This window comes from Apus apus, chromosome 9 (assembly GCF_020740795.1).
Source record: "Apus apus isolate bApuApu2 chromosome 9, bApuApu2.pri.cur, whole genome shotgun sequence".
NCBI lineage: Eukaryota > Metazoa > Chordata > Aves > Apodiformes > Apodidae > Apus > Apus apus.
This window is the reverse complement of record NC_067290.1, coordinates 2,402,907-2,429,710: the sequence shown is the minus strand read 5'-3', so window position 1 is coordinate 2,429,710 and position 26,804 is coordinate 2,402,907. Positions and strand designations below refer to the sequence as shown.

The 26,804-nt window shown below is 42.2% G+C and overlaps 2 protein-coding genes across 4 annotated transcripts in view; both read left to right on the top strand.

The window, feature by feature from the left end:
* PPARG (peroxisome proliferator activated receptor gamma) overlaps window positions 1–1,000 on the top strand; it is a 59,696-nt gene extending 58,696 nt beyond the window's left edge. The window contains exon 7 of the mRNA XM_051627101.1: window positions 398–1,000. Coding sequence (XP_051483061.1) covers window positions 398–645 — 248 coding nt within the window. The 3' untranslated portion in view covers window positions 646–1,000. The remainder of the gene's footprint in view (window positions 1–397) is intronic.
* The window catches only part of TSEN2 (tRNA splicing endonuclease subunit 2), a 603,350-nt gene that overhangs the window by 550,665 nt on the left and 25,881 nt on the right, over window positions 1–26,804 (top strand). The window lies entirely within an intron of this gene.

Here is a 26,804-nt window from a genome sequence, read left to right as displayed (position 1 = left end):
CAACCTCCCTGGGCAGCCTGTCCCAGGGCTCTGTCACCCTGAGAATAAAGAAGGATTTTCTTGTATTCAGGTTAACCCTCCTGTGTACCAGCTTGTCTGCCAACTGTGTTTTGCTCTTCCTTTCCATAAACACTCCCAGGTTACTGTGGAAAGTGCACTGTAGTGTTGTATAAACCTCCCTCTGCACCACACAAGTGCTTGAACTGTTTCTAGTACTAGTTCTAAAACTTCTCTGAGCAAATTCTAGGAAAACCTTACAAGTAAATACATGAAGAAACTGTCAGACAGTTCTCAGGAAGTGCCAGATGCAAATGCTTAATATTCTAAGAAATCTTAAATAAAACAACACATGAGATTGATGTTCCTGTATTCTTACAACTGCCAATTTTCTCCCTAGATCGCCCGGGTTTGTTAAACGTGAAGCCCATTGAAGATATTCAAGACAATCTGTTGCAAGCTTTGGAGCTCCAGCTAAAGCTGAACCATCCAGAGTCGTCGCAGCTGTTTGCAAAGCTGCTGCAGAAAATGACGGACCTCAGACAGATTGTAACAGAACATGTGCAGCTCTTGCAAATAATAAAGAAAACGGAGACAGACATGAGCCTTCATCCACTCCTACAAGAGATCTACAAAGACTTATATTAATGACCATAGTTCTGATCCCCTGACACGATGTATGTTCTTCAGATTGCACTATTTCTTTGAGGGAAAACTTCGCATACCTAAGAAATTACTGTGAAACAGCATTTAAAAAGAGAGAGCTTAGTATAGTAGATCTATTTTATGCATATTGTTTATAAAGACACATTTACAATTTACTTTTAATATTAAAAAAATATCTATATCATGAAATCTTTGGCAGTATTTTCAGAATTAATTTTTTTAAACTATCTTATTTCTTAAAATTGCTTGTCCAATATGATTGATGCTTCACTGAAGTTGGTTAAGCATGCAGTTAAATTTTCAACTTAAAAAATAAAAATCTTTCTCCTGAAACTTTTTTAGGGCAACGTTTTAAGTATCATGCTTTACTTTGTGCTCCCAGGGCAGCAGCAGAATAACAATAAAATTGAATCACAGATTAGTGTAGCTTCCAGTGAGAGATTAAAAAGCAAGAGTGAGGAATGTCAGGCCTGGCAGTACCTGTGCCTGCCCTGTGCAGTTTGACTGCTGGAGCTCTGGGATGAGGTGGCAATTTAAGCAAGCACAAGGCCCACCACTTGTGGGCAAACCCAAACACCAGGTGCCATTCCAAGGATGAATTCAGTAAGGAAAATGCACTGCTCATCACTCTTGGGAAGGCTTTTCGGTTCCTCTGCTCATGCCAGGGGAGCAGCAGCCTGCCTGGAGGTGCTGTGCAGCCCCCCTTGGCTCCAGCACACACACCCCAGCAACCTTCACTCCCTGTTGAGTCTGCATGTGGGATGGGTTGGTACAAACCACTTGGCCTGAGACCTTCCCAGATTATTTGATGAACTATCATTGAACTACGTATCCATAATGGAAAGTTGGAATCACGTGACTCCTCTTAAACAAAAGCAAGGTTTGAAGTCATTCTTTAGGACACAGACCTGTAATGGAAACCCTACTGTGCCAGTTTGGTTTGAGCTGTTGTTGTTCATCATCACTGGGAGCAGGAATGCTTTGAGGTGTGTTCACTGCTGTTAAGATTCATTGTCTTATCTGTGTTGCCCTGACCTGTCACCTGAGATTTCCACTGGGAGCAGAGCACAGGAGAGTGAATAAATTAATAAAAAGGAGGTAAATTTACTTACACAGTTTTATTTTGGTAACCTCAGTGCTGATGTGAGATTCCCTTGGATTCACATTTAGCCTGCCCACCTGTACTGCTTGTGAGTGTTACCCCTGCCAGAATCAGGAGGGTGGGATCCACACTGATGGAGCTGAACAGGGAATGTTGGGCAAAAAAAAAGCCACTAATTGTAACACATATATTGAAGTAAGGAGCAGTCCTCAGATGAATAGCCTTCGTTTCCTCACCATGGCCATGTTTATTTATGTAGCAAAAAGTGTGCCTTACACTTGGTGAGACCAGTTCAGTGGTGATCTGAGTAGCGAGTGGCCTTACTCCAAACTGAGACCTTGAAAGTCTAAGTAAGTGGGTAAAAATTATGCAATAAAGAGGCTGACAGAGGCAAATATTAAAATAAACCCTTAGGCTCCTGGAAGTGTTTCCCACTACTTATTTCAGATACCCTCTGGGCCTAGGGTCAGTAGTCAGCATCATGCCCACCAGGAAGTTTGGTGGATTGGATCATTCCGCCTCCAGGTTTCAAACCCACGGATGAAATTGCAGGGAGATGAAGTCAGTTGGAGGCTGCAGTGAACAGCTTTGATCTCCAGTGAGCTCGCAGTGAGATCATTTCAGGTAAGGCAGCAGAGCTTGCCCTCCAGCCAAGGGAACGTTGCCCCGTGCTGCCCAGGATGGCGTGATTCCCGCGCTGTTCCCGCGGCGGATACCGGCAGGAATCACCCGCTCGCTCCTTTGTGAGCGTTACGAGTCAAAAGACAATATTCTCTCTCTCTCTCCTTGTTTTAAGTTGTTTTCCACTGGACACTGGCCATTTGAAATGTTGCCATCGGTCACTTAGTGGGAGAACCTCTAGCTAATTGTGGAGTTCATCCCCTCCTGTAGGAGGACATATCAAAGATCAGCTGGCACTGAGATGGACCACGGCTCCAGCTCTGCATTCCTGTCATAGTAACAGGCTGGAGAAACTATTCATCTGAGCCTGCCTTTCCTATACAACCCAGTTTCACATTGGCTGCACTGGAAAGGAGAGGTGGGAATTGGTTTCAAATACAGAAGAATTCTAGGGCACGTTCTTATCTAAGCAATACTAAAAACTTAACTTGGAGAGTGGAAGAGATGCACTGACCCTGAAATTAAGCCCATGACTTTGTTACAGGAAGAACTTCCGAGTAACCAAGCAGCACATTAACTCAAAGAGCTTAATTCTACTCTATTGGCAGTATCTTTGAAAGCAGCAGTTAAGGAGTGACAGTGTTGAAGCCATTCAGTCCAGCAGGGACAGACCCAATCCATCCACCCTGAGAGGGGTAACGTGCTGGCAGCTCTGGTGGTCTAAGGGGAGAAGTTCTGCAGGAACAGGTGTTATCCTTTATCAGGATGAAGGGACTGAACCCAAAACCCTCTACTTTTCTTTCAACTGTGTAAGCTGCTCTAATAAAATATATTGTTCTCCTGTCTTACATTTTGATAGTTATTCATCATGTTTTCCTCGAGCCATGGAAAATGTTAATTTTTATGTGAATTACTAATCACAGAAATGTTCTGAATTCTAAACGGTTACATCATGGTTAGGAAGTTTTGCCTAAAATACTTCTCTGCAAGAAGAGGTCTTAAGGGAAAAATGTTCAATTAATGGACAATTGCTGTGTACTAATTTAGAACAAATGACTGTTATGAGGATATGAAAACATTTTCTCAAAAAATAACATTTTCTCTTGTGAATTACATTCAGAATTTTGATCTAATTGTAAATACTTTCTGTTTCTATGGGACTTTATTTATTAAAAACAAAAAAAAAACAACAACTTGCTAATGGGAGTTTATAAGTAGGTTGTAATATTTTCCAACTCTCTGGAGTTTTGGTCAGAATGGGCTATGCCATAAAGGAACAATCTGGTTTTTGATCTTGAGTGCTGCTAAAACCATTGAACAACTCGAAACCAGAAGCAGTCAGCTGGTATGTGCCTCCCTTTGAAGAAGTTCATTTGGCTTGTGTGTTACTGCCCTTCCTCAATCATCTGCTCACTCCATCACAACATCTGCAGAGACAAAGTGCTCGGTGGGAAACTGCTGCATTCCCTCAGGTTTTAAAACTTTGGAGCTGTTATTCTACCCTGCATGTTACACTGATCTGCTTTTTCAGTGGAGAAAAGCTGGAGGTAAATGCTGTCCAGAGAAAGTTACTGGGGTTCCCTGTGCAGCCAGCAACCACCTGCCTGTTCCCTCACCATGTCAAGCATCCACCAGTCATCAACATGTTGCCTGGAGAAGCTCACAGGTCTCTGTTGAACAGGAAAAATGACCTCCCTCAGGCAGGGTCACTGATAACCATTTCTACAGAAAACATTGCTGCCAGTGGCCTAACGTGAAACTTTGGAGGAGAGAAAAACATTTCCAGCATCCCCATGATGATAGCAAAGGCAGCTGAGGCCATTTTACTCCCTGTTTCCATAGCAGCAACGAAAAACTGTTTGTCTTCCTAGGGCAGGTAACCAGCTGCCTGTCAGCACTGCATGACAGGCAGCAGTTGAGCTCTGTCTTCCTACCCTAATCTTTCCCTAATGCAGACAGCCCTTCAGTACTCAAATACTGAAGCCTAGAACATGGATTTTCTGATCATGGCTGTCGTGACTTGTGCTGCCAAGCTGTGCAAGTGCCACAGGCCTGCCCTGCCCTGCCCTGCCCTGCCCTTTTTCTGTAGCACACACGCTCAGGGTTTCAATTCACCCCTGGTACAGTTAAGCCCTGGGGGATCAGGATTTAATATTTGATTTGCAATTGTAAACTCTGTCTTGAAGTTGAGTATGTTTTAATGGGACTTTTCCCTTTGAAAGAAGAGGTAACATCTCCCCCCCCCCCCCAAATGGAGGTAAGATCAGCTTTGTGTCAGCAATGCGAAGCTGCTGCTAGACGGTTACAGAAAAGAAAAACAAAAATTAGGAGGAAAAAACCCCAACAAACCAGTCCCCTGGAAAAGCAGCTTCATCTTACACCTGTCAACTGCTTCGGGTTTTCATTCAAGCATAGGAAAAAAATTGTGTGCTTCATCTGACATCCTTTTCCAACTGCCTCACCCTACGGTGGTTAAAAATCAGCTGCATAGCTGTGTCTCCAGCTACACGAGTACACAAACACACTCTCACACTTATCAGCACTAACTAGCCCTGAAAACGTGGATAATGGTAGGAAAGACAGTTCCTGAATTTCTGATTTTTCATTTTGATATGCAGGGCATAGCTATGTCCTGAGAGTGGCCAAGCAGCATGTCTCAAATTGCTAGCTGGCCTTAAAAAGCAATCAGTAGCCAATAAGTGACCCAAACCCAAAAGGAAGCAAGACAAGATTCCAAAACTTTGGATGCACAGAAGCGAGGACGAATATAACTTTAATTCATAGTATAGCTCCTCACCAGAAACCAGTACTAGTAACCTGTGGGTGGAAGAACTCCAGCCCGTAAAAAATAACTGCTATTTGTTACCTTTTTGCTCATACATTCTGAGAGTTGCCTCAAAATATCACTCAAATATCAGGAATTTTATGGTATAGAAGGGATATTTAGATACTTTTGGTGCTGATCTGCCTGCATTGCCATCTGGCCCTTGATACCAGCAGTCCTCTTTTGGCACACCCCTACTTTAAAGCCATATAAATTCCAGTGGTTTCTCCTCAGTGTGGGAGCTGTTGTTTGACATACATTTCCTCAAGTCTGGAGATGGGGACCAGCAACTGCAGCTCAGGGTGTGGAGTCAGTGTAGTTTGTGTCTGCTCACTCGTCAGAGCTGGCAAATACAGGGACTGTCAAGGACTATACAGAGTATCCCTGATCATGGTCCCCTAGACCCCAGCCCTTTGTGTTCTGTGTAAAAGCTGCACACTTGTGAAGATATCTACTCTTCTTCCCAATGTGCACTTTGTAATCTTGGAAATGTGTCCCAATCCTACTTTGTTGCATGTCAGGCACCACGAGTTCCTAAATGAGATGAGTGAGTCCTGCTTTACTGGCCTCACAGTGCCCAGCACTGCCCACGCACCTCACACCCCAAGGCAAGGCAGACCAAGGGAGGGAGCAGGAAGTGAATTTTTTGCTGTCCTGTTCAGGATCCACAGACAAGAGCCACCACTCAGCTCAGCACGCAGCCCAACTGCCTCTTGCAGGCTTTTACAGGGATACTTTGCACCTTCTGAGACTGTGTTTGCAAGAAGTTCTAGTGTAACAAAGCCAGGAAGCAGCATCTCTACATCGACATGCTCCCAACATATGAGTGGTTGCTTCAGTTCACAGTCTCTTCCATGGCATGGGTTTTTTATTTTTTGATGTTTCAAATCCTGTGCTCCATTATTGCAAGAACCTAGTCTCTACCCTGTAGCTTACCTGGACTGTACAGGGGTTAAGGGCAAGGCTTCTCCAAGGCCTTGATCTTAGATCTCTTAGATCTTCAGAGCTGAATTATCTGGGAACCCTTTTCAATGTGAAATTTATTTACTTCAGCAGATATTTTGCAAATGGCTAAAATCAGTTCTCAGCCCTCCAACGGGACAAGCTTCCAATCCTGGTTTTGCTAACTGAACATAACCTCCAGCTCTGCTTCAGAAAAGAGCATTGCCCAGTAAAGCAGGGAAAGAGCTTTAGCTGCAAGTGACAATAGCCCTTCGATGGAGACACAATGTTTAAGGACTTTCTTTTTAATTATTAAGCTTCCTTATTGTGCTGGAAATGGGCAGCATTTTCATAAGAGCATTGGCCAAGAGGGCTATCCATTGCCCGTTATATTCTATGCTGTTACCCAACGAGGTTTTTTTAGTTCAGTGGAAACAACAAGGGAAAACTGTACTCTCTGGAGGCAGGGGAGGGAAGCAGGAATACGCAGCACCATTGGTTCTCACACTGGGAAGAGCTGGCAGTGCAGGAGAAGATCTTGTCCTGCTTGCTGCAATGATGATTAAAGCATTCTGTTGTGTCAGCATATCCTCAGTTTGTTAGTGCTAACTCTCAGCTGGCCATATCCTGCCAGATTTGCAAGCAAAGCCTGCCAAGCCATCTCAACAAAAATGTAGCTTTAAATATTATAAATGATGCTGCATTTTGCTGTGGAAATGTTTCCTGAAAAGGCTGTTCCAAAACATCCTTTATTGTTGGGGGGAGGGGAGCAAAAGAGGCCTGGGAGAGGGAGGAGGGAGGAAAAAGAGCTACTTTTAATAGACTTTTTTTTCTTTTGAGGCCAGAGATTCATTTCACATCATTCTGTAAGACCAAATGGATTTTTATTTTTTTTTTTCCCAGTGACTATAAAACATTACAGTAATAATTCTGAATGTAAGTTTTGGCAAGTAAGCTTGGGGTGGGAGGAAGGACAGAGGGCATCTTATTTAATAAAGTATTGCAGTGAAGGATTTTGCAATTGATCAGTTAGTAAAATCTTTTGGGTGGACATCTGCTTGCTGGCAAAGGAGACCTCTCTTCTTCCTGTTACATTAAATGAAAAAGCACAGCTGAGCAGAGGAGGTGGCTCACATAGCAAGGGCAAGGTTTGGGTGCTAGACCAAAATAAAGTCTTCGGGTACCTCCTTGATGGCAAGATGGTATCACAAACTGGCCAATGTCATCTCTCCAAATCAGCTGTTCTTGTGGCACTTGGGTTGGAAGGTTTCCTTCTTTTTATGTACATGACCCAGAACCAACACCATGGGGGCTAATCTCCACGTAGAGTGCCAAACAATTGTGCAGGCACACACAGACACCCAAAGCTGTTCAAATCTGAAATTCCAATTTGTATGGGGAGGCCCTTCTAGAAAGAACACGGCCTCACAAATTTCCCTCACAGCTCAGCCTCAAAGCAGAGTAAATCAAAAGGAAAGGAACGATCAGAGTCGTGCAATCTGAGGTGGGTTCTCATGTGCCCAACCCAAGAGTCCACCCTAATGTGCAAAGAAGACTTTTGTTGCAGTCGTGGTTGAATTCAGGTTATACTTGCTATCTTTTAGCTGAGCTTTCATGAAAAGCTCTAGTAGCTATGTAGCTGAACATTTCCACACACCTTTTATACTTCTTTTTTCTTGAGTTTTCACATTTTTCCTGCATTTTACAGGAGTGGGGTTTTGCCAGATTAATTCTAGACTACCAGGCAATCCAACACTTCAGCTGTGCTCGTACAGGCAAGACCCAGAGCTGTTCAGACTCTTCTGCATCCAGACTTTGAGGTTATAAACACATTTGAGTTTCAGCATATACAGTCTGAGGTACAAACATGAAGTATTTGTAGCCTATGCATTCTTACAATAAAATTTTACCAAAAATAAACCCAAAAAGAGTAATAAAGCCAGCTTCAAGGAAAATTGGATTTTCAAGTGCTTTGCCTTTGCAAGATCAATTTATGGAATAAAATTCCCCAAGTCTTATTATTAAGCTTGGACTTGCAGTCCAGTGGAAAAAGATACTGCAATAGACTATCCTAAACAAGAGCATTTTAAATTATTTAAAAGAAAACATATTAAATGCTCAGTAATATTTTTTTTTTTCTGCAGGAGAAAAATTAAAATGTAAAAGATAATGGAAAATTAAGACACTGGGAGTGCTTTACCTTCATTTCTGGGTGAACTCTACAAAAAGTGATCATTGCATTTATTATTGTAATGCAAAGGTCCAGAGTCCACTTGCAGGTCCAATTCCAACCTGGTGTCATGTTTTTAAAGGCAATGGCCTTAGAGCAAAATGAAATCAGCATGGATGAAATTGTACTAAAAAAATGGATTTTGAAAACACAACAGAGTTGTGAAGGTGGCATGGAGGAGTTATTTGGATTGTCTAAGCTCTGAAGAGGGTACTTTGGCATCCAGCAACAAAAATCCTGTACTCATAAAGGGGTGTTTTCTGATCTAAGCTTTTTTTGGGTCCCCTGAAGTTTAACCTTTAATTTGCTCTTTGTACAAGACTGTGAGGTGCTCACCTGCAAGGCACAAGTGCCAGTGTATTTCTACCATCATAAATTGTCACTTCTGGGGATTATACAGCTTAACACAGACATTATGAGGGAGCAAACAATGGGCTGGGAAGTGTCCTCTTAGGATATTTATAGGTAACCTTCCATCCATGCTGGCTCTTCATGGCACATCCATTGGTACACAGCAAAGCTGTCTACATTAACTAATACCAAGGCTGGAATGGAATTACCCAAGTGATACCAGAGCTTGACTGAAAACTTTCAGAATCTGAGGAAAAACCTCCAAATCTGGGATCAAGCCTAGAATGTAGTACCTATTCATACTCAGAGAAAAATGACATTTCTATGCTATATGACATGACCTGGGTGCTCATGGTTTGGATTCTGGCAGCTTTCAGTCAGAGAAGATTTTGAGTTTAGTAGAATGGACACGGGCTGTTCTGTCCCACTTGGCTTCTTGCTCAAGAGTTGGGCACATTCAGTTCCCCAGCAGCTTCAGTCTCATTTGGATGTTTCCTTATCTGACACCCCATTTTGCATTTCCATCCAGATCAGCTCTGCTGAGTTTTGGAGAGGGTCTGCTAGTAAAGGACAAGAGCCAATACAAAAGAACTGCAGGTTTAACAAACACTTCATACAACATGCTTGTCTCAGTTCTGCTGTGCTTCTGTTCACAGAGGTGCTTCTGCCAGTGCACGGTCCCAGTGAAATGGCCTTTGATTCTACTTGTAGAATTGGCCTCCAGGGAATTCAAAGTAACAATGAGTTTCAGGCCCACTCACGTTTCAGTCAGGTATAGAGGAGTATTTCCTGTGGAAGCAGGACAGAGTAGGTTTGGAGAGCAAATCCCCTCTCAGGCTGTGTCAGAAGCAGCCTTTGCTGTCCAGGTTGGTTTTCTGGTCTCGTGTGCAGCACCTCCCAAACTGCCCCACAGCCAGGCTGCTCACTAAGTGTTAGAGCATGGTGTTTGGGCATGGTTTGAGTACTGCTGGTACCCAGAGGGAGCAGGATTTGATCCTAAATGGAAGACTGGGGATACCTGTCCCACACACGCAGAAAAGAGGTTTGGAAAGAGCAGTCATTTCGAAGTATTTTTAAAAAGAAATTAGACGTTTAAAATAGTGAAAGCAGTGATTGTCAGTGTCATTACTGCCCCCTTGGATGCAACACATCCCTGCTCCATAAAAAGCACCCTGTGAGTCTCTTGCCAGCACTCTGGCACCCCTGGGCTAGCCCAAAGCCTGACTGCTTTTCACTGGCTGAGAAACTGCCTTTTGTACCAGCAAGAATCCTCTGTCTTCCACCCGCAGGAACGTGAATATTCAATTGTGGGCATTCTTCAAACAAGAGGTAGAGGGGGGACTTTGTACACAGGTGTGCGTCTGACTGGTTTTCCTAAGCTTGTATCTTTCCACAGAGGAGTAGCTACACGAGGAGCTGAGTCTCAGTGCACACCAGAGGACAGCCTGTGGCTGCTGCTGCACCCCAGATTCTTCCCATTGTCCCCAGTTCCTGTTCCCTGCATCCGGCCTGTGCCCTTGCTGGGTGTGAGTGCCTGTCTTGCTCAGAGTTATGATTGTTTGGTTAGCAGCCAAGGGGCTGAGGATACAAACTATAATAGCATTTCCTTCCCCAGAAACCATTGTGCCAGGGGATGGGAGCTATGCAGGCCCAGCTGTCCCTGCCTTCTGCAGCTATCCTGAGGTCAGTGGCAACCTCCAGGCACCTCTGGAAGGAGCATCTTGCCAGTTCCATAAGGCAGCAAACCTTCTCCCAACAGCTCTGATGGCGAAAGAGCTCAGTGAGAACTTGCAGGGAGCCTTCCTGCTGAGTGGGAACGCATGATCAAGGTCTTCAGAAATGACTGCAGTGGGGCTGAAAACAGAAGTGCACTTCTGCAAAAGCCAATACAAGTGTAACCCACAAAATGAGTTCCTAGTCTGCAAAAATGAGACAGTTCGAAACTTCTGTGACTGTATCCAGGAAAGCCCATGTGAAAATGCAGGTTCAAACTCCTACCCTTGAGCCACAGCACTGGAATCTAGTTTCCCTCAGCTCTGACAGGCCATCTTAGCCAGTGCAGACAGGTTCTCTTCCAGCTTTTTCCTGCTGGACCTCTTCTACTTTGCATAAATAAATATGGAAAGCCACAGTACCCATCTGGAGGGCAGTGCAGGGACTTGGAACCTTTGCCCCTCACATTACAGGTGAGTCCTGTAACTCACTGGCCTTTCCTTGTCCCTTTCTCTGCCCTGCACTTAGGCAAATGGATACAAGGCCTGGTGTTCAGAAGAGCTGAGCAACAGGCAACTGGACTCTGAATACTTAAATATAGATTTAAGAGCCTAACTTTAAGCACTGGTTTTGAAATTCTTGTGCAATTCACACTGTGAGATAGAGTAGGGACAGTAGGGTGTCTAGGAGACACAACAAACATTCTCCTTTACATTATAAACAAGCCTCAAATAAGTAGTAGATGGAGCTATTACCCAATCTGTTGTGGTGTTTGTTTGTTGTATTGGGTTGTTTTTTTAAAAAAACAAAACACAAACAGACAAACAAACAAAAAGACATTCCAAAGTACCCTCCAGTTTTTTGGAAAAGTGTCTTGTGCACATTTTTTTTTTCTTTTCAGTAAAATGACAACAAGAATAAAATGAATGAGTCCCATGTTACAGATCAGACACTGTTTCTTAACAGGGTTTTAAAGCTTGTTGTTACACAAATGCAGTTCCCACTGCCAAGAGTCAGCTAATATATTCTTGGCATGCCTGGTAAGTCTTAAATCACAGACAGTGGGTACATTCTGTTTGACATCCAGGGGAACAAAATTTCATTCTGATAGCTGCATGGTAAAGAACTCCTTAGCCAAAATAAAGCCTGTTCCACTATGTTTAAGCACACAAGGTCTCCTCAAGCTCCAAGGCTTTCTGCATACGTTAGGACTGCAGGGCACAAGAATGTTGTCATATGATTGTATCTTCTGATTTTCTTAGAAATTACCCCAGCTGCGTTTTAATGCTGCTGCTATAATTTGAAATGAGTAATTGCTCAATGGATTAAGAATCCAACATGTTTTATTGGGCATTTTAATATGTCTTTCAAATGTGGTTTCAAAGATAAAATCTCAGCCTCCAAATTGCACCTTTACAGAAGAAAACACGTTGCTCTGCTCAGACCCTTCCAGCTCTCTGGTTTTACAGCACTATGCATGACCAACCCAATGCAGAAGGTTAGTTCAGTCTTTCAGCAATTAGCTCAAAATGCTTTATGACAATCAGTATCAACTAGAGGAATTTTACTGATGGGGGAAGCTGGAGCACTGGGGTTGCAGGTACGCAGCTAGCCCGAGATCATTCACAAAGCCAGCTGCATACTAAAGCCTCTTGCTTCATCCCCCTCTTACAGTATCTTCTGCAGTATTCCTAAAAATGTTTCTTTTCCCAAGGAAAGCAGCACTGGCCATTGTATAAAATACCACCAGAAAGGTTTTAATTTGCAAACAAGAAAGCTGAGCTGGGGCTGTGCCTTTAAAATTTCATTTCCCCAATTATGTCTTTGCCTGCAAGGGAGCCACTCGTGTTTTTCCTTTTCCCCAGCTGGTGGTTTTGTGCTCTACCTTCTCACCTCTCCTAGAAGAGCAGGGGTGCCTGGGTAACACCTGCAGAACCACTGCTCTAGATCACCCCAGGTCAGTGTAGCTGTTTAATAAACAGCAAACAGAAATGAAACTGGCTAATGACATATACTCTAACCAATGCAATGCACCCAGTAATGGGCTAGAGCCTGTCCCTGGGGCTGACTTTGACAGGACAGCCTTGTCCCTACCATCCACTGCCTCTGGAATCAGAGGGTTCTCCTCTGTTGGCACAGGCTCACTGAAGTCACCCATGATGGGAAATACCCATTGGTGCTATAATATCACAGTAGAAAATGACAGTTTGCAAGAGGCATTAAAGGAGATAATAAATTATTATGTCCATTAAAATAAAAATAATGGAGATATAGAAATTCCTGGGGTCCAGTACTGCCAAGGGAAGACAAGGAAATAACAGAAGACACTTTTTACTCTTCAAAAGGTTGAACCCTGCCAGCTGCTTAGCATAATTTAAATTAGCCACAAACTGGAGTACAGAGAGTAGGAAAAGAAAAGGTTAAACATGTTCAGCTGGGTTAGATGTATTCAAATTAGCAAGCTGCAAGGAAATTTACCCTGGAGTATTTAAGGAAATAGCTGAAACAATCTGAACCATTAAACTATTATCTTTAAGAACTCATGGATCATGGAGAAGTGAGGTCTCAAAGGACTTCAGATGGATGAATTTATTTATTTATTTCTTTTCCTTCTTAAAGGAAAACAGAAAGGACCAAAAGAACTACAGATTAGTCTAGCTTCAAATACCCAGCTGGTTACTGATGTGTTTGAGTAACTAGCCATTTTAGAATATCCAGCCAATAGCAAGATAATAAGCAGTCCACATTTTCTTGTCAAGAGTAAAATCATGCCGTGTTAATTTAATTTCTTTTTTTGACAGGATAATTTGCCTTGTGAGTACAGGGGAAGCAGGAGATATGCTATGACATGACTTTGCACAATTGAATGTAACGTTCATATAAGTAAGCTAGAGAGCATTGAAAGGTGAAGCTATTATGGGTGCAAAAAGGGATGAAAAAGTATTTCTCAACAGTTTGCTGTCAAACTGAGAACTCATACTAGCTGGGATGCAGAAGAATTTTTCTGGGTACCCTCTGCTTTGAAGTTTAGCTTAGTGACTAGAATACCAAAATACACAGCGTGTGTTTCTCCAGCACAGGCACTTAAGCATTCTGGAGCAAAAGACTTCTAATCCACCCTGATCTTGAAATATTGGAGTAAGTGCCTGGAATCAATACAGTGAGGTTCAGCAAACGTAGATGTGAAGCTTCACCTGCACTAGAAAAACCCCTACCATGCCATTCCAGGCTGTGGAATGATTGGCAATGTGCCATGGCTGCATGACATGAGCATCTGGATAAAGCCAATCACGCTCCCCACACACAGCAGTGTGAAGCTGCTGCTGCTAAAAAAGGCAGGCATTGCTGGGTAGCCAAAACATCTGTTTGGCTGACAAATGCCTCTTGCCACCACTATCCACGACCGTTACGTCCTTGCTGGTGTTTGATGGCACAGTCCTAAGATGTCTGAAAAGAAGACAGAGAAGGAGAACTGTGAAATCAATTTTCAAAAGCACCTTATTTTATTTCTCCTGTAGGCTGTGGATTTCTTTCCATAGGTAGACCCTGCTTCTTGGTGAAGAAAGCCATCCTCCCAAGCCAGGAGTAAACCAGCCCTTAATCCATTCACTATAGACTTTTGGTGGTGGCATCTCAAATAGATCTATGTCCACACTGGGTGCCAAGGCATGCTTCAAACCCAGGGTGTACTTCAGAGACAGCAGCACTCTTTCGAAAGACATTTTGAAACCAGACCATTGTATTCATCTGTCTCTCCCTCTCTAGAAGACTTACACTAACAGGTCTCTCGTGCATAGTCTGCTGTTCCCACGAATTGCTGGAGAGTGAGGACTTCATGTTCCTTAGCTCAAGAAAAAGCCTCAGGAAATTGCAAAAAGTCCTAAAAAGCCGCAGTTTGTTTTCATAACATTCTTTTCCTTTTAGAGAAGTAAGAGATTTTTCTAACGTTCTCTCTGATATTTCAGGAGTTAATGGACAGTAATGATGTAAAAAAATGCAGCAAAAGCTATGGCACAAGACAGAGGAAGGATAGCTTGGCTAAATATCAGGGCTCCATTTCTGTAGGAAAAAAGGATGTGTAAGTTACACCAAAAAGTCTAAGATTATTTCTTTTTGTCAGCATCTGTTTCTGAATGGGTTTCTAGGTTTCCTCTAATTCCTCTCCTCTAACTACTTAACTATGTACCAGGCAAGAAAATGTGTCTGTATGCTACAGCTTGATTTCATATTACTTCATTTAAGACTGTCTAAAAGCCAAGCACCCAGGTAGAATCCCTTTTCAAAAGGGGGGTTCAGCATGGCATTAATCTCCTGCAAAGATGGATGTTTCAGGCTGTGCTGTAGCTTGCATGCTGGAGATGTTGCTCCTGCTGCAGGCTATGGATGTGAATTTTAGATGGCTAAAGAAAAATCAGACAAAACACAGCCTATAATACACTCCACATTAATGTGGCAGCCTCTGCCTTCTTTCCAGTTATATACAGGTGGTTTCTTTCTCTCCCATAATACATGAAATTTTAAATGTCTGCTACTGTAACTAGATAATATCATGTATCAATGGAACCTAGCAAAGCTGATGCCATTAATTCACTCTTCTCTTTCTTCCTCTCCTCCCTCTGGTGTCCTCTTTCCCTTTGCACCTTCACATTCATGAAACTTGTCAACTAACCAGGACAATTATTTTGCATCAGGCAAAGGAAACCTGAGGCACAAGGAATTTTGGGTCTGTCTGCAAAAATCTAAAATTTTACTGTCACACATCCCCTCCACTCACTGTGATTGTATATCCTGCTCCCTACACTGGGCAATGGTTGACAAGATCATTTCCCAGGCTTCAGGGTACCCAAGTGCTGCAACCATTTCACTTCCCTGAAGACAGTGTCACTGGCTTTTCCCAAGGACCTTGACACAGCCTTGCTGGAAGATTTGAGAGATCTGCTTCACAGAGTACATGCTCAGCCCTGCACAGTGCTGAGCTTCTTTGAGGGGGACCTGTGTAATCCATTTGCACTAGGTGCACAAGATGTTGAAGGGCATTCTGTGCTTTCAGGAAAAAAAAAAAAAAATTAATTGCAGGAACAAGTTCTCAACGACCATCCTAAGACAGAACGTAGAGCTCTTGTTAGGAATCCATTCACCTGGAAATCGAGTTTGCAACACAGGTGTGATCTGGTAATAATATAGCTCTTAATATTCAAGAAAAAGGCTTCAGATTTGCCTTTCCAAAAACATGGTCCAGTCTTGCCTGGAAGCCCATTTCAAAACACCATGCCTGGTATTGGAGCCCCTCCCAAAATATTGGGTGCTTAGAACTTGGTGTTCCTGGTGACCGTGCTCTTCTCTGTTTTCAGCTGTTGCATTTATTATTAGAGGACAAGCAACAATACATTAAAAGCTTTCTTAATGTTTGTTTCTATTAGGCAATTGTATGTGCCATGGGGATAATATGCAACCAGGGCTGAAGGAAGCAGCAATGTTTGAAATCTGTGGGTGGCTGAGGTGAAAGATTTTAGTGGGTACATCCAAGAACAGAAGGAGAAAGGTCTACAAAGCAGAGTCTTCATTTAAGTGTCGTCCAAGGACTCAAATTTGGGGAATTGCTCCTTTAGCAGGAAGTATAAAACACCTTTGACAGGTTGAATTGAACAACCACATGATCAGCTGCTGCTGCTAATGCAACTAGCACTACTGTGCTTATCCCTACAAACGAGCTAGTGATTTATTACCTTCAAAGAGAGAAATGGTTATTCCCTACTTACTCCATACTGCTCTGGTTCGCCAAGATTTATCCACTGGAAGAAACAGTTTACTATGTAAATGTCCTCACCAATGTCCTGTGATAACAGGAGCTGCAAGTTATTTGTGTTTCATCAAATTGTTTCCTTTATTTAGCTTAAATGTGTCGGGTTTTTTTCCGTGTCACTGGTAACAGTGTTTTCAATCCCGGAGGTGCCAACAAAGCCTGCAAAACTCCACCTCTGAGACAGCAAACAGACTGACTCTGTGTTTACCTGCCTGTGTGAATGGGCAATTCATCTGCTCATAAAAGCAAGAGATAGATGCTGCAGGAGCACAGGCTACACCTGCCATTGTTCAACAGCATCTTGTTACACCAAGGTTTGTACAGTTGATCTCAAATAAACCTGAAAAAAAAAAAAACACAAAAAAAACAAAACAAAAACAAAAACAAAGGAAAACTGTACAGAAATTCTCCACTACAGCAGTTATTCCTTCAGATACTTTTACCACCAAGTTCTATTTTTTCCCTTCACTCTCTCAGGAATATTTCAAGATTCTCAGCTCCTGCCTTGGACCAGGAGAATGGATTAGAAGGTCTCTTGGCCCCTCCTAGAACTATTCTTCTATTTCTGTTCCAGACTGTGATATTTAGGTCCCTCTCCAACTCCTCCACCTCACTTGCCTTCCATGACAACATCTAACCTCAAGATCCCAGGTGCTCTTCACTGCTTTTTTGACTTTCTGTTCTTCAGAGCTGAGAACAACTTGATTATTAATTTTATCTGGAGTAAATACAGTCTTGCCTCAAATCCTTTATTTTGTGAGTTTTCTACAGTATTTCTGTTTTAAAGAAACAGAAAATAATGACAAAAACACACACTGGACTAGTTTAGCAGAGGCTAAAGGTTTCAGCCTAGCAATCACCATAGATTTTCTTTGATTTAGATGACAGGTTTCAACACTTAAGAGAGGAAAGGAAATAAATCTATAAGAAAGAAATCTTTCTCCCGACTAGATGCTCTTGGAAATCTGTTCCTGAAGCAAATAAATCAGTGTGTATCAGTTTTTCAGCAAAGCTGTTTTCCCTGCTATCAGCTGGCTGAAAAATGTGTGCAACCACCTCTACCTGAAGTGAGCCTCCGATCTTACCATCAGCTGCTCCAGTGGCTCCCAGAAATGCAATGATGTTTCATTAGTGCTCCCACATTGCCCTGAGGTCTGTTACAAAATGTACTAACACCACACACTGTTGGCCAAGGTATAATAGAGAGAAGCAGGTGGGAAAATAAAATACTATTTTAATTTCCTGCCGTATACTAACTTTTACTATACCCGAAGCAAGGGAGGATTATAAATAAGATCTTACTTTTTGTTTGTCACTTGATTGATGAACTGTGTAAGTAATTCTCACTAAATGTAGTTAAACATATTTTTCCCTGCCACAACGTGCTCTTGGATTTCTTCTCTGGGAACTTGTGTTTACAGAGCTTTGCAAAGCGTAAGTGTTGTAGCTGAGTTAGCAAAATTCCTTGGCTTGCTTTTGTAGGATTGGGCATATAGACAAAATACTGGAGTGACAATCTGCAAGCAGACTACCACTGCTTCCATTTCTGCCAGATTGATAGCAGTGGTTCACTGCCAGATGATAAAGAAATGACGAAATTATCAGCAAGAGAACTTTGTGACTTACAGACTGTACTGATGTCTGATTATGGCTCCAGTTGGGGAATACAGAGTTGGGTAAATGTGTAACTACAGCAGAGTCAAACCAAAGTGCCTGGTGCTTGCCTGGAGAAGCTGGCCACCAAGAGGGAGTGGGTGACTGATTAACTGCAGAGCAAACTCCCTGCTAGAGCAGACAGCACAGAGTGATTGGAACAGCCTCTCTCTGTGCTTCTGACTGCACTGTGCAGCTCTGCATTTACTAAGGTCAGTCATGGTTCTGAGCCTATTCTGAAATAAGCAATGCTGACATGGGCATTCTATATTAAAAAAAAATAATAATAAAATAGCTACAACCAAACAAAAAAACACCTGAACAAACAAAACAAAACAAAAAGCCCCACGCTGATAGCTGTTTCAAATCTGTGAGCCACTCTGTGCACATTCTTGTCACCTACATGGCAACATACCATCCTTCCCCAGTAGTTGTAGAAACTATGAGGTGAATGCTCTGAGCAAAATACTGCTTGGACCTTGTATCCACACGTGAGCATTTCATCTCCAGTTAACTGACTGACAATTAACTAGATAATCCCCCTATAAAATCGGGTTTGGACACTCCCCCAACATTTGTTCCAGGCTACAAATGTGTAAACTTGTCTCCTTGTTCTGACCCTGTTTGGCAGTAGGATATCAACCCCACGTGCATCTCCCGTGAAGAATCTCAATCCAATTGCTTTTTTCACTATGCTCAGAAGAGCAAGGTGCAGGCAGCTTTTCACAGGCACAACAGCCTCTCTTCCCAGTCTGGGAAAAGAACATACACTGTTTTCTTTCACAGCTTGCTTCCCTAAGCCAAACTCCTGATGGAGAATAGCTTTCCATCAAAATATGAGCGTTCAAAGGGTCAGGAAAAAAAACCAGTGAAACGGAAGCACTTTTAATCAAAACAAATGTTGCTTTCATTCCCCGTTAGAAAATTTTCAGCTCCTTGAAGGATGGAGTATTCTGTGACAAATGTTCTCATTCCTCTTTTATTTTTAATCCAAATTCCCAGCTGTAATTGGCCTCAGGTCACATGCTATTTGTTCTGCCTGAACATCCTCAGATGATGGCAGAAGCCCTTGTGAGTCATGTTCTCAGAAGGAGAGGCTACACTGCGTGTTCCCTCCGTCAGCCAGGCAGAGTGGGGGGAAACGCACCCAAACGCAGCAACGCAGGAGAATTCCCGGGATGCTTTCTGTGTACAAAGAGGGAATTTGCACACCTCCTTTCCCCCACACATCAGTCGGTGAAGATGAATGGGGCAGTGGCCGTGCCTGGTTGCTCACCATGAGAAAAGGCTGTCCTGAGAGCAGAGGAGGGGATAGCAGAGCCCGGGCTCACACGCAGGAGAGGCAACCTGCCAGCCAGCAGTGAGAAAGAGCTGGAGCTCCCTCCTACTGAAGTGGTTTAAGGCAGATCTCTAAGCAGAATCACAGTATGAAGGATTTTTGTCATCCTCTTGAAATCTCAGCAGTATTGGGATAAACTGACCTTAAAATACTGATCAAGTAAGTGCTTGGGGTCACATTTCTGACCAGCTCTCTGCAGCTACCTATCTTGACTGTTCATTTTCACTCTCAGATGTCTCAGCAAGCAGCCAGGTGACATCTAGACATCTTAAATGGGCTAAGCTGCTCTGTTCCCTGGACTTCTATCCCTGCCTCCTTCTCCTGGAGGCCTATGAGTTTTTGGTGGCTGATCATTAAGCATCACTTTATTTTATGGTTGCCTCTAAACAGGCAAAGCCCCCCAAGCTATTGAAAACTGAGTACCATTGAATGTATGGCTTTATGTCACTGTTCTGTTCATGAGGATGAGAAGAATATAGTTTACTTAATGAAATACTTGCTATTTTTTCCTAATTTGGCAAAATTATGGCTAATTTTAAATCTCTTGGGTTGTCCATAGTGCCCTTGAGCCAGTCCCCTTTCCCTGCTAGCCAAAGGCAGGAGTGTGGAGGGTCCTTCACAGTAAGAGATGATGGAGAGACTCTATGTATCTAATAGATCAGACTTCATACCCTGACTCCACCTCACAATCACCCAGTATCTTGGGATATGAGATAGCAATTTTTTTTATTTGATTTTTACACGTAGTAGCTCTATGAAATGTAATAGGTAGGATCAGCAGCCTGTACCATCACTTCTTCTGGTACATTCCTCCAAGGTTTTGAGAAGAATGGCTGGATTTATGGAATCCTACTGGGGTTTTATTTTATCCGTTTGTTTTCTCCTCTCTTTATACACGGGATAAATCAATTCTCTGAAAAATTAAGCCCATTTACTTACAGAATGGTACAAGACTGTAAGTACTTGTTTGTGGAGACACTGATGGTTACAGGCACCAGCCTGGAAAGCCACTTCTATGGGTGGGTGTTCAATTCAGCTTTTGTAACCATTCATTCCTCATCTTTGCTGAAATACTCAACCTCAGGGCTTACTAAATGACCAGGGCCTTTTCTATCTGAACAGGACCAAACCAAATTTGTTTCCCGTAAAGTGCTGTGCAATACATCTAGCTTCTCTCCAAATTTCATTACCTTTGCACTATTCAACAGTTTTGCTGATGGCCACAGAAGTTTTTTTGGCTTGTGTTCAATACAAAATATTTTTCAAGAAATGTAACACTTGTATAAAGCAAAAATTATGCCTGCTTCATGGTGCATGGCTCAACAGTGCTGGCATTAGCATATTCTCTAACATTAGGATTAAGTTAAGGAATTATTGTAATTTAACACAGCACTATTTCTGCAATCTTTCTGCAAATGAAGACAGCCAGTATTGCATTTACCAGCTTACCAGACTCTCATGGGAACCATAGACATTTGCACTAGCACCAATTTTGGACCCTGAAATTTTGTATGCTAGAAGCTGCAGATAATACCATGGCTGAGCTGCTGCTGATTATAGTTAATTATATACTGGCCAGATAATTCCTATAGCAATTTTTAAGCTTTCACAGGAGGAGAAATGGAATTATTTCTTGTCTGAGCAAATGATATCTATTTGTATGCAACTGTGGTAAGGGTAGCTTTGCATTCAGATTAGTAACTTGAATACAGCCTGAACCATGAGGCAATGTGTGGGGATGGCAGGATGCTGACTGAGGGAACAATATGACAAACCTCTTTCCTTTACATTTTACCCAGCAGTTTAAATACATAGAATTTAAGTTGTCTTAGTTCTCTAAACCATACAGGCAAAGAAATTGCTGTATTCGGACTCCCCATAGAAGGGGAGTGTCCTTTACAACTGGTCCATGTCAAGTGGTCTACCTTGAAACTGGAATTTAATCTTTTACAAGCACTTATGTAAGTCAAACCAGTTTACAAACAAGATGCTGCTGCCCTGTCATGGCAGGGGTGACTCAGCATGGTGTCACCACACAGCACCAGAGGTAAGAAGAGGAAGCAATGGCAGCTAAAAAAAAGATCCAGATGTCAGATGACATACTTCTGTAGACACGTTTGCTTTTGGTCACACACAATGTGTGGGTGAGCACAGATCCTGATGACAAAAGAATGCTTCTGATTTTTTTTTTTTCCTGTGCCATCACATTTATTCTGCCATGTGATACAGAGTCTGTATGAATGCAGAATATCCTGGATGAAGCTGAAGAGTTAGCACAAGAAGGTTTGAAAGTACCCAAGACTGCTTTAAAAGATGACAAAGTTTTAGAAGAGATTGTGTATTTATACCCAGGTTATATCTTATCTGCCTGTGCTAAGGTAGAAAAAAAATTGTGGGAGAATGGTTTGTTCCTTTCTTTCTGTGCTCCTTTGGGAGAATGGGACAAGTACTGACAGCAGAGTGTTCTGGGAAGAAGCAGAGGTGAGCAGGGGATCATGTGCTTCTGCTAAATCTATGGCCAGAAGATCTGGAAGCCCCAGTTCCTGTTGTTTTAGCAAGCTCTGAGTTCTGCTGCAGCCTTTAATTCAAATTCTTGGTGAATCCTGATCTCAGTAGCCAAAAGACTCTAGGGACACACTTGGAATAATCCTCAGGCTGTAGAAAACTAAAGGATAATTCTTGGCAGTGTGCTAATATATTTCAAGAGAGCCTTTCCAGTATGCATGGTTTAGTAAAGACAGTGAAATTGCTATAAATTCCTCTTCCTTCAAATAATATACCTCCACTTCTCTTTATAACAACTCCTTTATTCCCACAATGACGAGGCTGTCACATAAATCACACACATACAAGTAGGATTAATTATAACTCCAGAAATATGCTTGCCCACATTCCCACCCCTCCACAAACCCCTGTGGCAACTGAAATATGTCGATTATGGGCTGCTTCCCTAGGGTCACTGGAAAGCTAAGGACAGATGCTTGGAATCCTCACGCTGTCAGTAAGGCTGCCACCCTCTCAGACATTAGTACTGAATAAATAAATATTCAGTATTATAAATATTCTAGGGCCAAGTTGGTTTCATTATGTTTTGAAACCTCATGTTGCTGCAACAGGAGGCTGCAAGTGCTGCAATAGGCCTGTGTTTGAAAAAGGCAACAGAAGTTTCACCTCATCTCAGTACGGGGCAGAGCCACATTAAGTTCAGGAGTTGCAGAGGTTTGGCACAACCCCACAAGACCTGCTGGGTGTATTTTTGCCCTCAGGTGCCCTTCACACACCTCCAAAGTGATGGGAACATAAGGATGATGATGACCAAATGTTCAGTGTTAAGAAGCTAGAGAGCATTCTTATGGGGAGGGATACAAGGTTGTGTGTCGGCAAATGCAGCTGGAAATAATAGAACACAATTAAGGAAAAAGACTTTGGTTAAAAAAAAATAAGGAAAACTGAAAGACCATAATGGAAGAATATTTTTTCCATGGTAAATTCTATTTATTGGAATCTTAAGAACAAACTTACCCTAGTATTTAGGGTCAACCTAATCTTCCTGAGCTGCTTCTTTCTCACTTAGGTAAGAGTTTTCCCAATCTAGGGAAGACCTGAGTGGAGGAGTACAGAGTGGGAAAGTACAAAAGTGGCAAATTGCAAGGAAGTCCTGACTTTTGTCCCTCTTCTTTGTCCCTCTTTTCACTACCTGTTTCTCTTCCCACTGAAAATTCCCTCTGTTCTGGCAGCCATGTGAGGAGTGAACCAAAGCCTCTGAGCCAGGAAGGGTAACAGAGACCGAAGGCCACAAGCTTAGACAACTGACAGCACAGCTGTGCCTGGGTCACAATTTTACAGGGAAGAAGGGGACAAATTCTAAAAAGCTTGAGGAGCACTGAACTGATTGCCTCTTTATGGCAAGGAGCTCTTCCAGGCTTTAGTTTACAGCTTATGGTTCTGACTTCACGGGAGGCTCAGCAATTCAGATTAAAGAATTAGGCAGTTGCTGGTATGGACTTTCTACCCTTGAAAGAAGTTGTAGAACACTGCATGAAGGCAGGCAAGGAGAGGACACAGGGTTTGCTTTCAAACCCAAAGTGCTGTATGATTCCCTCAATTCTAACAGAATGGAGGAATTTACTTGAGGATTATCAGAAAGTTTATGTTGTGGACATACTTTAATATTAACACTACTGATCTAAAGAGAGAGTAAATAGAATGCTAACAGTTTTACTGTAGAAGGCAATTCTGTGTGGGCTAACAGTCCATTTTACCCCTTCTGCTTCTGTTACTGGTTGTGAACATCACAGGTCTGGTTTAATAAAATGAAGATTCTGGCCACTCATGAAAAAAAACCAAACCCTAGCATTAATAATATTAACATTGTTCCTAGCCAGTTTTTAAATACTCATTCTACTGTTTCTGCCTTTATTTTCCATTGTAGTTGAAGTGAAGCTTCCCTTCTTCCTAGAAGACTTGCTTTATTGCCAATATGAACTGACTCCTACTGAAAGTCCTTCCCCCAAAAGTGGCTGCAAACTAGTAGTAAATTATGAACTCCCATGGCTTCCAGAGAGTTGCATGTGCTGATAATGTCACCAAAATCTTGTATACCACAGACAGCCCCAAATGACATTGGATCCTTTTGTTCAATGGCACTAGACAGATAGCAGTGGAGTATCTCTGAAGAAAGCCTGTACTTTGGCACCTCCTTTTTGTTTTGGCTATACCATGATAAGATACAGCAGGCTCCTGATTTTCTTATCAAATACATTGATAGCCACTACCTCCTTTCTTCACAGACAGTTAGAATCTACTCATTCTCAATACATACTGCCTCACAAAAATGTGACATAGATCACACCTCTTCAGTATTCTCCATTAGCAGCCTGAATTTAGGTATCCTTTGGTGCAAATGCAAGTTATTATGTCATAGGTAGTAAAGGACATAGGTTTAAGTGAGTTGCGTGTATTGACATTGTTTAACTTTGCAGCAACGTGATGGAGACTAAACAGTTGAGTTTGCCTTGAAGTTCTGATACGTGGAAGAAACACTGGTGAGATTATCTCCATGGATATTCTATGCAGAAGTCTAAATTACAGTTCTGAGCTCCAGATCCTTCATAATCCTAAACCTCTTACTTAAAAAAGGAGAGGCAGAAATAACCCTAATAACATGTAGCCTGCCAGCAGTTGCCATCGGTGTGGCTATTTTGCACCCTGTGCAAAGACTGCCCGTGTGTAAGCAGCAGAGAAGCAAGGGTCTCAGACACTGAGGGTCTCAGGCCACAGATCCCAAACCCACCTGGCTTTGTGTGACACCTGAAGAGGAGCCACTGCACTGCTGCACCTACAGCTGCAGAGCTGGTGCCCAGGGGAGGATTTCTGTCCTCTGAAACCTGATGTCACCTGGCTACTTCTCTTGAGAAAGAGATTATCTCCTGAGAATGAGTTCAAATCCATCACATTCAGCTCTTTGCTCAACACACCACATGCATTTTTTTCCACAGCCATGGTTCTCATGCCAGCAAGGACAGCAGCTTTTGCCCAAACATGTTCTACATTCTTTTTGACACCTTCCTTTGAAGCAGGAGAAAAGGTCACTCTGGAATGCACACTACCAGATTAGGAAGGGGTCTGATATCATTAGCAATTATTTGGGGTCTGATACCATTTAGCAATTCCTAACTGTTATTTTGGCACATTAGGGGATATTTAGACTTAAATTTCCATCCATAAAACTATGTATGGAATTACGTGAGAAGATTTTGATTAACAGAGCATGGATTTATTTCATATCTCTGCTCTGATTCAATGTCACTGGACTATGCAGAATCAGAAACAACAGAAGGAAGAAGCAAGGAGTTTTGTGTGAACTTGTCATGTTTTAGTTGGTATAATAATTCCTCAATGATATAAACAAATTATGGTCCTCAGACCCTCTAGAATTGATGTTACATGATCAAATACAAGACCCCCTTTTATCAGATGTCACGGAGTGGGCTTTTCTGTGGTTCAGAATCTGAACTTCTGACAGTTTGAAGTGGCAGAGGTGAATGAACAGTTAAATTCTGTCCTTAAGAGCAGTTTTACTTTAATCCACATTTTCTGGGTCTTTCCAATTTGCTGCAACCTGAGACTTTTCGAATTCCTGCTGCTTACCTATGAGATTAGAATATTCCTTATGGAGTAAGGAGGTTTATGGAGATTTTAAATATGCATTATAGATACTTAATAGGATGGAGGAGTAAATTTGCATTTAGATAGATGGTAGTATTCCTATGAATACATAATCATTTTAAAATGAATTTTTGTAAAATAATTACTTTAAAGGATTCTTAAAAGGAATTTGAAGAAATAATGTCTTAAATAACAGCACCATTCTCTACTAATATCAAAGTAAGTGGTAAGTAAGTGGCTTCATTCTGTTTTGCAAATAAAGATATTGAATAACTGAGCTGTTGGTTGCCAAGTGCATGTCAGAATGGGGAGCAGAACCCAGTATTCATATTTCTAGTCTAGCATCCTGTCTGCCTAGACCATGGTGCCTCTAAATAGCTTGCTGGAAAGGTGTCAGAAATGTGGCATTTTTGTGAAAGTCTGTGGGGAAAGTATAGAGACCTTGCATAACAGCCAGTTGCTGGTTTATTTATTCCAAGTATTCAAATCCAGCCACAAGTCATTTTTTAATCAGACAGTGTTGACTCAAGGGATTCATACATCCATTGCAAGAATTGATGCAATCGTGCTACAGTCTTGCAACGAGTTGTGTTAATAGTTTGCAGTCCCAAGGCTTTCCATTAATAGACATTAGTGACACCAGGCTGCCACTGGAGAGCCCTGTCACTGATAGATGCAGGATCCAGCACCCTCAACTCCTAAGATTTTTGCAAGAATCCACACGTGTTGACTTTGTATCTTTTCCACAGCAAGCAAGAAGGACTGATGGGTGTATATGACCTTAACATGTGTTTGAGGACAACAGGCACAGAGAATTCTGTGTACATGAAGTGACACTGACTACAGCTGCTAGGATGGGGGACATGACAGAAACATTTTTGCAAACTACAAGCCTGGCAAATTTAGCTTTGGTTCTGGAACACAAGAGAAGAGGTTTTTTTGGGTTCCTTGGATGTCTTCAAAAGTATAAAGCTCTAGAGGCCAGGTTAGACCCTCGGATTCATCCATGCTATGCCCTATATCAGCAGACTATGCCCTCAGTGACCCACCTGTCACTTACAATTACTTTGCAGAGGTGTAATTGATTGAAACTCAGCAAACAATTATGTTTGGAGTTTCAGGAGGTGAACTGTAATCAGCAGTTTACTTGCTTGGAGTCATGCTAACTCTGCAGGGTGAGGAGTGAAGAACCTCCATATTTTTAACTGGTCAGCTGATACGAACAAAGTACAGCTCTTCTGAAGAAGCAGCACTGTGTGCACTCCAATTTTCAGAGAAGAGTTGCACTTAATTTAAACCAGTTCTTTACCAGAGATTATGTATGGATCTCAGAGAACTTCTCCAGCATTAACCAATTCAGTCTTTCCACATTTCTGAAAGCTGGATGACATGATA